The sequence below is a fragment of the Mastigoproctus giganteus genome, unplaced genomic scaffold (genome assembly GCF_048544385.1).
Source record: "Mastigoproctus giganteus isolate SK-2022 unplaced genomic scaffold, ASM4854438v1 scaffold_15, whole genome shotgun sequence".
NCBI classification, from domain to species: Eukaryota; Metazoa; Arthropoda; class Arachnida; order Uropygi; family Thelyphonidae; genus Mastigoproctus; species Mastigoproctus giganteus.
Window position 1 is genome coordinate 971,303 of NW_028328292.1, and position 12,655 is coordinate 983,957.

At 37.5% G+C, this 12,655-nt stretch overlaps 1 protein-coding gene across 1 annotated transcript in view; it reads left to right on the forward strand.

Moving 5' to 3' along the window:
* LOC150074899 (transcription activator GLI3-like) overlaps positions 1–12,655 on the forward strand; it is a 331,720-nt gene that overhangs the window by 200,259 nt on the left and 118,806 nt on the right. The window contains exon 5 of the mRNA XM_090389398.1: positions 1,183–1,311. Coding sequence (XP_090245524.1) covers positions 1,183–1,311 — 129 coding nt within the window. The remainder of the gene's footprint in view (positions 1–1,182; positions 1,312–12,655) is intronic.

Genomic DNA, 12,655 nt, shown 5'->3' on the forward strand with positions numbered 1-12,655 from the left:
TGGAATTTTCTGCTTTTCTTATAGAATTATTGGTGTGGCTCTGTTGGCTTTAAATGTAGCTTTTAGATTGTTTCCCCCCCATGCTTCTAAAAATGAACACCTGATTTTTATGTGTAGGATGTATAAGTGAAATCTGGAGTGTATATTATAAATAATATTAACAGCACAGAGAGTGATAACCTTTCAGGCGCCTCCGTAGCCAGGTGGGAAGGAGCAGCGGTGCATAGCACAGGCTTCTTGATTAGACCGGGGTTCGAGCCCGTCGCCACCAAATACGGAGGATGTGGAAAGGTCAGGGAATGACCACTGCATATCCCGGAGCAATATGGCCTTAGTTGCTAATGCTCCTAAAAAAAAAAAAAAAAAAAAAACCAAAAAGATAACCTTTCACTAAACATAGGGACATAGTCCAAAATTTTAGATGGAAAAGAGGGTGTAGCACAAAGTTTTGAAAAAATTAAAATTTTTCAAAACTTTATGCTACACCCTCTCAATTAACTTATCTGCAGGTGAAAAAAAGGATTGTTCTTCCTTTAATCGTGGGAAGTCACTTAGATCCTCAAGTGCCTACATTTGAAAAATTAGCAAAAAATAATTAAAAATTGTTCACTTTTTGGTGCCACCTTTATTTTCAGTCTTCACTGTGAAAATTGCATTTTTTGTATTAAAAGTATATAGTTTAAATAAATTTTTGAAAAAAAAAAAAAAACTCCCTTTAGACCTCTTAGTGAGCTAAATGTAAATTCAAAAACCATGCCTTTAATGGATACCTGCAATTGAACAACAACCTGCCACTAACAGGAGTTACATGTGAAATGCGTGTTGACAATTGGATTTGAGATAATGCTTCAATGTCACAAAGCTAGAGAGCATTACCACTTGGAGGAAAGAACACTACAGAAAACACACCTTGCTATCAATAATTAAAAGTGACACATACCAGTCGACATGTGCAAATAATTGAGTTTAACTTAATTCATGAATTTTATATAATTTTGCAATAAGTAATAGAGATTTCTGAAATTTTCAGTGGGGAAATCAAAGAAAACATTTTCAAAAACAGCTATTAGGAGTTTCAGCTGTGTTTGAAGTAGATGAAGAGCATGATTTGTCGAAATTACTGAATCCTTCTGTATCTGTTATTAAAACACTTCATTTGAATTCCTTTTTTTTTTTTTATAGGAGTGCCACTCCATCCTGATTATTTACAACAAATGGCAGCACTGAGTCAGCGATGTGTTGTAGGTGATTTCCATGCCAGTCATCAGCCAGTTCCAGTAGCAACTACTGATATCCCATTTACCATTGATGGTAATTATTTTTGCTTATGTATTCAGATTTAGCATCAGTTTTAAGATATCATGTATTTAATATTGACAGAATAGAAAAAGTTTAGAAATTTAAAAAATAATCATCCATCTCTTGGAAGGTGATTACTTCTAAAATTTGTAGAAAGCATTCTTTCCTGACTGTACTTATTTAGTTGTTGTTTTGTGCCAGAGGGTTTCAGGGTTGGTTATAACACAATGAAATTGACCAATGGTGATATGATGACCTGTCACCTTTCTGATATTTCAGTACCTGTATTCTTTCAAAAAGTCCCATAGTTTTATAATTAAATATAAATTAGGGAGACACCTGTTATTCTAGATCAGTGTTTCTCAAACTCTAGTGCATGCACCTCCAGGAATATTTAGAAAACTGTTGAATCATCAGAAAAAATATTGTGAAATCCATAAGATACAGGATAATTAAATACACAAAGTAATTTTATGACTTCAAACATTTATAACAAATTTTTTGAACAATTTTGAAAATCAGCATATGAACAAGGCTTGAGACAATGTGGGCTTACACAAGCTGAAATTGAAAAAAACTCTATGGAATTAACATGCAGAAGTTGACAAAACTGAATCAAGTAAGCCGGTATACTCGACAAGTCCAATGGAAATGTCAATGTCTAACTAAGCATATTTCAATGCTTATGAAGATGATGCACTTGCAACAGATCTGCGTTCATCTTCTGACTACAATTTACTAATGAAAATACTTCCACAGTCTGACTGCAATTTACTTTGGAGAATACTTCTATGGTGTGAAATTCAGCTTTCCAGGTTATATTTCATTTATTAAAAAGACTTTTTTTCTCAGACTGGATATTACATTGAAATTGTATGCACTGATGGCAATTTCTCACTAGCTACTTTTTTGTGGCAGGGACTCCAAATTCATTTTATATGAACTGCAGAGCTTCAATGTCTTATAATGGTGCGGGTACACGAAGCACAGAACTTTAATATCTTGTAATGGTGCAGGAATTAGTGCTGTAAGTCTTTAATTATCTGTACAGTACAGTAAGTCCCCTACATACGTAAGTGATACATTCCAGGACTTCTTGCATAAGTCAAGTTTTATGTAACTCGGGAATCACTAATAAAATATTGCTATTATATCCCTGATATGCCAAAATTACAAAAACCACATAATATCTTCAGAAGAATGAAGAAAAATAGTTATATGCTGTATTTTTCAATTAATTAGTTATATATTTTTAATTAATTTAATTAAAAACTTTTTCTGAGGACAGTTGTGAAGTGGCTGGAGTGGCACATAAGAAAAGAAAACATAAAAGAAAGAAAGAGCACGTTATTGTACTTAAAAACTGATATATATAATATCAGTGTAGATACACCATAGTTAACCCATAAAATTAAACTATGTATGTAGTGTAAAGGCATCGTTTTAATTATATCTTATATTGTGGCTACCTTCATAACGAGATACCAGGTATTGCACTACTTCAAATAAGTAATGCTTTTCTAGCAGAGAAGCTACTGTTATTTATTCTCAGTGGTGCCCACTGAAAATAAGTAACAGTACAGCAGCATTATTGAGCACAGCAGAGGTTCCCAATCTTTCTCGGTTCACAGCGCCCTTAAGTGTCCCAGTAATTTTTTCGGGGTACCCCCTAGGCCTAAAGAAATACCTAACACAGTGGTTTTTGACCTTTTAATATATACCTATATAATAATTTTATTCTTTATATAGCTGTACTAAATAAAGATCAATTATAGATCACCACAAAATTAAAACGATACGGTACAATGTACCGTACCCTTTATATTGTACTCTTTTATAATGAAATAAACATATAAATTTCAAAATAATAATAATAATAATAATAATTTTAAGTAACTTAAACCCAAATTACACGGCACACCCCGGTTGAAAACCACTGGAGTAGAGAGTAACAGTAGAGAAGCATTATTGATTTTTTTTTTTTTTTTTTTACTGTTTCAAATTTTACAATCCTAAAAAAAAAAAAAAAAAAAAATTCAGTGAAAAAAAATTTATGTAATTCTGAATTTACATAAGTCAGGGACTTACTGTATTGTGATTAATGGCGGGGATGCCAGGACAGCTGGCTGGAACCGTCCAGTACAATAAATAAATCTAAAAAAATAATAATAAATAAATATACATATATAAATGTAAAGGATATTATAGCATTAAAAAAATTTAGCTTTTATATTTTTTTATAAAATTTTTACAAAAATTTGAACATGATTTTATTTTGACAGTAATCTCACTCTAATGTATAACTGAAATAGGAAAAATTAATATTTAAAAACATTTATTATGTAAGTTTCAATTTTTACAAAACTTTCAAATTCCTCAAAGAAATTCACTTCAGGTGGCCTGTATACTGTCTAGAAACTCATTTGTGAAAGAGTAAAGATGTCCAAATTATTTTTGATAGTGTATAGCAGATATATTAAAAGAAGTAAATCTATTGTAAACAGAAAAATAATAGTTATTATTACATATATATAATGTTGCTTGTGGTATATGTATGTTTGTGTCAATGTTTCAGTCACTGTGGTGACTCCCATAACAGTAAGTAAAGGTAACATATGATTCAGAAAGTTACAAAATGAATTTATTGCTGACCACGTATGTATTCAGTGAGAGAATTTTCCGTGATGCTGTACAATATTATGCTTTAGCAGTTGATGCAATTATTTGGGGAGTGTATTAATGTATTAAGTTGCTATACAGTGTTTGAATGTAGTATACTTGAAGAGTATTCTTTTAAAATACCTTTCTTTGACAGATGTAGTTGGACCAGTTGAGATGTGTTCAGACTAGTTTGGGTGTGAGAGAGAGAGAGAGAGAGAGAGAGAGAGAGAGAGAGAGAGAGAGAGAGAGAGAGAGAATGGAATTACAGATGCCAGTTCAGAAGAACAGTGCCCATGGAAATATCTATACAAAAGTCATGCAACAAAATCAAATATGTGTGTTAGTGAGTAGAGGGGTTTGTAAGGGATGGTTCATATTAATTCACTTGACTGCCCTCATTTGGATAGTGCCTAGGAGCTTGAGAGAGGTTTCGAGGACAACAAATCAGATGTGGTTTTTTTTCCTCAGAATTTCATACCATGGTAGGATGGATTTGAGATATGAACAAATCTCAGTAACTGTTTAGAAGAAAATCCAACTTTTTGAAGTGAAACTCAGAATTTCATACCATGGTAGGATGGATTTGAGATATGAACAAATCTCAGTAACTGTTTAGAAGAAAATCCAACTTTTTGAAGTGAAACTTTTTTCTGTGGGCTCCAGGCAGTTTTCAGATGGGAGTAACTTGCATTCGTGGATTGACAAAAAACACAACGAAAATGAGACCATTGCCATAAGTAAACACATTACAGGCACTTTGAATAGCCAGCTATTGTACTAGGCTGTGAATGCCTCGGTTCTTATGCAATCACTGAAGTTAAGCAGCATTAGGGAATACATGGTGTAGTTGACTTTTTGCCTTCCTTTCTTTTTGCCTTCCTTTCTTCCTTCCTTCCTTTCTTTTTTTTTTTCGTTATGTTCCTTTCTTTTGTTAACCTGTAAAAACTATTCTTCTGATTTTCACATATCATTTAATTTTGTTAAGTGGTAAGGTAATACAGTGTAAATCTATAAAAGTAAAGACAGCCTGTGGATAATAATCCCCCTATTTTTGCTTATTAGAATTGCTGTTAATAGAATTAAAATTCAATTCGTAAATGTGAACACAATTATGGCACTTACTACATATTGCATAGTGAACAGTATTTTGAAGTGAAACTTCTTTAGGCACATTGCAGTCAGTTTTCAGATGGGAGTAACTTGCATTCGTGGATTGACAAAAAATCCAATGAAAATGCGACAAAGCAAACTGAGCCATAAGTAAATGCATTACAGGCACTCTGAACAGCTAACTATCATATACTTGGTTGAATGCACTGGTTCTTTTTTGATCACCGAAGTTAAGCAGTGTTAGGCCCAGTTAGTAATTGGGAGGGTTACCACCTGGGCATACTCAGTGTAGATGACCTTTTTCCTTCCTTTCTTTTTGATTGATAAGGTAAAGTGTAAATCTAAGCTTTATATCTTTACTTTTATAGCCCATGGATAATATTCCTCCTATGTTTGCTTATTAGAATCGCCATTAATAGAATTAAAATTCAATTTGTAAATGTGATCACAATGACCGGTGCTTACTACATGTAGTGAATGGTATTTTGTTATGGAGTGTCTATCGTAAAGTGATTTGATCGTAATTGTAAAGTGGGAGTCCACTGTAGTGAGCGTTGCAAGGCATATAGCACATGTACACATGCAGTGCATCTGTGGATTGACAAAAATTGCCAAGAAAATGTGACACAAAGTGATTCATTCCTCCCCACCATTGTACCACTTCATTCCAGTAATGAGCAATGTATGACCCAATCAGTAACCCTACTGATTGTGTCATGTTATTTCTTTCATCATTCTCCACCGTATTTAATAAAAAATTTTGATGGAAAAAAATTTATAATTCAACATGTTGAAGACTAATAGTGAGTGTTGTAAGGCATATAGAGCATGTATATGTGCAATGCGACCACCGAAATCACCTCCATTGAGTACAAAGGAAAGATCTAAGCTATTTCAACAGCAGAAAAAAGTACAGCGTGCAATGGAGTTGAACAAAGAAGCCAAAGAAGGTCCATCCACATCTTCAGAACCTTAAATCTCCCCAGAAATGTTAGAAGTGAATTTGGAAGGAGTCATGGAGGTTGATACTGCAAATGAAAATGATGAAGGGTTCTCGAAGCCCAGTAAATGAAAAGTGAAGAAGCCAAAACCAACTGCCCGAAGTACTCCATCAAATCGTTCAACACGTAATATACAGCAGCAACAGGATTTTAAGAAACACCGAAGCATCCATGCACAGTTTAAATGTACATTACTGGATAATGATTTTGGTTCAGTTCCATTCTGTGTGTGATTGGCTTTGGTTCAAGAATGATGTGAAGATTGTAGCAGCTTGAGATCATGCTCTTCTTCAAACAGCATTTCCAAATGAGAATATAAGTCAAATGTCGGCCTGTAACAGCTATTGTGGCTCTCTCAAGAACAAAGTGATTCTAACTGTATCGAAGTAAAATGGTTTTAAATATCATCCAATGCCACAGCCCTTGCTGAAACTAGATTTGGTAACGGAATGTCTCATATCTCCGAGGCTCCCATTCATGCAGATTTGTCATCTGCAGCATTTATATGGCAATACAGGATCCTCAGTCAAGTGGTAAATGTTCGTCTAAGGAAGTTTCGCTTAACTTCCACTATGCGTGCTCGGCGTGCACACACACACAGTGTTTTTTTTTTTTTTTTTTATGTGGAGGAAGGAGATTATTTGGTTTTTAGGAGCATTAGCAACTAAGGCCATATTGCTCTGGGGATATGCGGTGGTCATTCCCTGACCTTTCCTCATCCTCCGTATTTGGTGGTCACGGGATCGAACCCCGCTCTAATCAAGAAGTGTGTGCTACACACTGCTGCTCCTTCCCACCTGGCTATGGAGGCGCCATGGAGGAAGCAAGGTTGTAGTGTGCTTATGAGAGGATTAAGTGTTAGAAGTATTTAAGCTAACTAAGTTTCTTTGCTCCACTGGTGATGTAGCTGGAGATCAGTATTTAAGGAAATGGTGGTGGATATTCAAGAAGTTGAAACTGTTTGTTCAGAGCAAGGTTTCTCACATCGGAAGGTGGAATGTGGTTTGCTATCATCAACAGAATTATGAAGAGGATTTTCATACAGGAGGAAAAGAGTGGGAGAAGGAACAGTACCTTGGGAAACAAATATTAGTTAAGAAATTAAAGACAGAGTGCCATATTTACAATAAGCAGTCAGAGAGAAATTTGGCTATTCAACTGCAGAAATAGAAGTCAAAGTAAGATGGAAGCCTGTTTAGAAGACCTTTATGTCAAACATGGTTAAAAGCATAGAAAGGCCAACAGAAACTTTTCAGGTTTCACTGAAATTTTCCACTAAATTTGTCCACAGCTGAGTAACATAATTTAAGTTATTGCCAGTGGATTGATACTGATGGAATTCACATTGACAGTCATTGAACAGAAGAAAGGTCCAAGGTAATGTTAGAGTTAATGGCTGATAGACCTCTACATTACTTTGGAAAGAGTAGAGGTAATTGCAATGGGATGATAATTGAAGGGGTGGGATTTTTCTCTATTGAGGTATTGGCTGCTATGAGCAAATTTCCATGCAGAAAGAAAAGTGCCAGTGGAATATGTGACTATGAAAAGGCAATGCAAAACAGGAGTAAGCTCTGGAACACAGATGTTGAGAAAAACTGGAGAAATACCATCAGGTCCTGGAAACCTCTTGGCATCAAGATTGTTCAAGGTCAAGATTATTTATATACCAATGAGCCAAAACATTATGACCACCTACCTAATATGATGTTGATCCTCCAAGTGCAGCCAAAACAGCTCATACCCAGCAAGGCACGGACACTACAAGATTTCTAAATGTGTCTTGTGGTATCTGGCACCAGCACGTAACCAGCAGATCCTTTAACTCCTGTAATGTCCATGGTTGAGACGCTGCAGATCGGAGTTGCTGTTTCAACACAAACCACAGATGCTCACTGGGATTGATGTCTAGGGAATTTGGAGGGCAAGGCAATACCTGGAAGTCTTCCTCATGTTCCGCAAACCAGTCTCGAACAATCCGGGTGGTGTGGCATGGTGCATTATCTTGCTGAAAGACAGCACCGCCAGAGGGGAAAACTGTTGCCATGACAGGGTGTACCTGGTCAGCAATGATGTTTAGGCAGGCAGTAGACATCAGAGTGCCCAGTACATGGATAACTGGATGACATTATCTTGCTGAAAGACAGCACTGCCAAAGGGGAAGACCATTGCCACAAAAGGGTGTATCTGGTCAGCAATGATGTTTAGGTAGGTAGTAGACATCAGAGTGTCCAGTACATGGATGACTGGACCCAGAGTATCCCAGCAGAACATCGCCCAAAGCACGACACTGCCGTCACTGGTTTGTTTTCGTCCCACAGTGCATCCAGGTGTCATCACTTCCCCAGGTAAATGATGCACATGTACCCGGTCATCCACATGGTGCAACAGGAAATATGATTCATCGGACCAGACGACCTTCTTCCAATCACTCAAGGTCCAGTTTTGATGCTTGCATGCCCATTGTAGGCACTGTCACCGGTGAACTGTGGTTAGCATGGGAGCGGCCTGCGGCTACACAGCCCCATTTTCAGCAGGGTTCGATGTACTGTGTGTTGTGACACATTACTCCCATCACCAGCATTCCAATTACTGGTGAGTTGTGCCATAGTCGCCCTTCTGTTGCCACGTACCATCTTGGAGAGCCTTCGCTCACCTCGAGCATCGATGAGCCATAGTCATCCAACACCTCGCCGGCAGTTCATGGGTTTTCTCTCCTCGGACCACTTTCGGTAGGTACTAACCATGGCTGACCTTGAGCATACCACCAGCCATGCTGTTTCGGATATGCTCTGACCCAGTCATCTGGCCATTACAATTAGGTCTTTGTCAAAATCGCTTCTGCTTTTCCTATCTGAAGAACAAGAGTAGCACTGATTAACCGAGCTCAGTATCAGGTGTTTTTTTTATACCGTGTCCCCGCACGCACCGTAGTTCACCGGCAGTTGCTGCGATTTGCATAACGACTTGCTGGTCATAATGTTTTGGCTCATCAGCGTATGCTAGGTATGGTAGGAGGTGATTTACCATGAATATCATTGAGGCAAGAGTTAGAGAAAAATAAAATGCTGTATGGCCAGCTTTATCTTTAGATGAGGATACAATAGAATTATCAAGATGTATCCAAGACAGAGATATAAATGGACAAAAGTTGTGGATAATTGCTTCGAGAAGAGACTAGAAGGCTAAGAAGCTAGGTTCCTACTCTTAGCCTGTTCAGAATCATGTTTGGATTGATTAATAACTTTTTTACAACTGTTGAGAGCTTTAGTGTAGGCAGAAAATGAACAAAATGAATCTAGAGATTTGGATACAAGCCAATTTGAGATATTTTGATATGCTGTGCTCTTATCATGAACAGCCTTAGTACATTTATTGGAAAGTCAATTGGTAACCCTTTGATGGGTGTGCCAATTGCCTTCCTGTGTATGTGCAAACCTTATATGCCATTTTATAACCTAAAATATGCCATTATATAACCTAAATATATGCCATTATATAACCTAAAAATACGCCATTTTATAACCCAAAAATAGGCAATAAATAATTCCGAACTGTTGGCTTATTGTTGTTATCCTTATATTTTTCTCAGCATTTCTCCCACTGTTTGAAGCAGCTCTGGAACTTCTGTTTCATAATTCTGTCCAGCACTGTCTGAAATTCAGCTTGATTCTCCGCATTGTCTTTGAATCTTTTCCTTTTAATTGGATTTTCATTTTGGAGAACAGGAAGAAGTAATAGGAGTCCCTAGTTGGGAGGGTGTGGGACTATCATCAGTTTGTGCTTGGTTGAAAATTGCTGAACTGAGTGTGACACTTGTCTGGGCATTTTTGCTGACACCCTCGTCCAGGTGCCTTACGACCTCAAGGAACTGGTAGCTACTGATGAAAATTACTGAAGGAAACAATCAGCACGCTCTTGACATTTGATCTGACCTGCCTTGCCCCTTTTTGGATGTAGAGATCATGGACTTCTCCACTGGGAGGGCTGCTGCTGCTTGGTTTCTGGGTCATAACTATAACCCCAGCTTTCATCCCTTGTTATGATCTTGGAAAGTAAGTTTCTGACCTGTGCTAGTCAGTCCCCGCAAACAGAAAGCCATTTCTGTTTCTGTTCATCACTCAGCAAATGGTGCACAAATTTTAAGTTAATCATCAGCATGTACTTTAAGATAGGATGTCACAAACATCAGTAATTGCACACTGTCTGTCCTCATGGATGACTTTATGCACTTTTCAACATTTTCATTAGTCTGACTTGATGATGGATGACCTCAGCTCTCAGAATCCTCAACAGAAGTTTCACCTCTTTGGAAATGTGAATACTATTGAAAAGTTTGTTCTACCCATAGCACCATCGTCAAATGCTTATTTAAGTATTTTGTAAGTCTTTGAAGTTGCTTTCTAAAGTACGTGACAAAATTTGATGTGAATTCGCTGTTCCTTAATGTCTGCCATTTTATTTGGCTTCTGAAATTGCAAGACAATTGTTACTTAACAAGTACAGGTCACTGTTGAAAAAAAGCCGTGAAATAGGGTTGAATTTGAAAGTGTTTGCAATTTTGCCCAGACACGAGAGGAGGGAGTATATGATGAGAGCCCTGTCAATCAATTCGGCCCTGTTGAAAAAAAGCCGTGAAATAGGGTTGAATTTGAAAGTGTTTGCAATTTTGCCCACACACGATAGGAGGGAGTATATGATGAGAGCCTTGTTGATCAATTCGGCCCTGGAAAGAAAGTGCAAGGCTCAAGGGGTAGAATTTTTTTCAGCCTGGTCTGTACTTGTTAACAGAAGGGACTGCTTCTACAGGGATGGGATACACTTAAATAGAAAGGGTGCAGAATATTTGCTGATGCTGTCGAGGCAGTGTTAGGTGGGTCGGAAAACTGCTAGCTTGGGGGGGATACAAGGACTAATAGATTAACAGTAGCCACTGGCAGAGGTGAAAGTGATTCTTGCACTGCTTCTATTGGAATGAGCAGAAGCCTGGAAAACAGGAAGCATGATATTTCAGAGACTTCTGGGAGTCATTGCGGTACAAGTAAACACATGGGTTGTGTTAGGGTAGCTAAGAATAGGAACAGGTGCATGTATACTTGTGTGTACACCAATGCTAGGAGTTTGGTAAATAAATTTGATGAATTTGAGGTATTGCTCAAAGCATCAAAGGCGGATATTGTTGGGATATCAGAGACGTGGTGTCACACAGATATAAGGGATGCAGAATTGGAATTTGGAGAGTACAATGTCTACAGAAAGGATAGACAGGATAGGAAGAGGAGGGGCTATGCTATTAGTTAAGAAACACATAAAATCCAAGGAAGTGAAGCCAGTCGAGTCAGTTTGGTGTGACATAAGCATTGGGAGATCAAAATTGAGAGTAGGAGTGTGCTATAGGCCTAATGCCTCTGATGAGTATAATAAGAAACTGTACAGTGAAATAGAGTCGGCCAGTAAATCAGAGAGTCTTATAATGGGGGATTTTAATTTCCTAGATATTGACTGGAATTTGTGGGTTGGTCACTCACACACTAGCAAGGCTTTTGTGGATTTATTGGATGATTGTTTTCTACATCAGCATGTTCGGGAGGCAACTATAGGGAGTAGTACTCTTGATTTGATTATTCAAATCAAGAGTGATTTGAATAATCACTCTTGTAGTGATTCTTCATGCATTAAGAATCTGCAGATAGAGGAACCACTAGGTGGCAGTGATAACAGTGTGCTGAAGTGGGATTTACTCAAAGAGGTAACTACCATCAGGGGTAAAGGGAAGGGTTATTGCTTTTGTAAAGGCGACTACGATGGTCTGAGACAGTATTTAAATTCTATACAGTGGGACCAACTGATGATGTTACCAACAGCAAATTCAAAATGGGAAGCATTCAAAGAACTTATCTTGGAAGCTGTTAGGCTTTTCATACCAACTAAGAAATATTGTTCATGGTTTAGGCCTAAATGGATGTCAGATGAACTAATGAGACATATGGCAGAGAAGAAAAATGCATGGGATACATATAAATTAACACGTGACACAGAAGCCTATGATAGATATAAGTTGATCTATAACCAAGTTACAAAGGAGGTTAGGCAGGCGAAGGCAGATTACGAGATATCTTTGGCAAGGGATGCAAAGAAAAACAGCAAAGAGTTTTTTACTTATGTAAACTCTAGAAGGAAGGGGATGAATCAGATTGGTCCACTTGATATCGATGGTTCAACTGTTGATGATCCTGCTCAGGTAGCTAACAAACTAAACGAGTTTTTTGCATCTACATTCACACATGAGGAGTTATTCAGCGAGGGGAATGCCAGAGGTGTATTCAACTCTGGCAGTAAGCTAGATAATCTTGTAATAACTGAGAATAAAGTGGAGGAGAAATTGTTGAAGATAAACACAAGAAAGGTACCTGGGGTGGATGGGATCTATCCAGTTTATTAAAGGAGGCAGCAAAGGAAGTAAGTAAACCCTTAGCTATAATTATGAGAGCTTCTTTGGACTCAGGGAAGGTACCTATAGACTGGAGATGTGCAAATGTGACCCCAATTCACAAAGGAGGATCAAAGGATGACACAAGTAATTA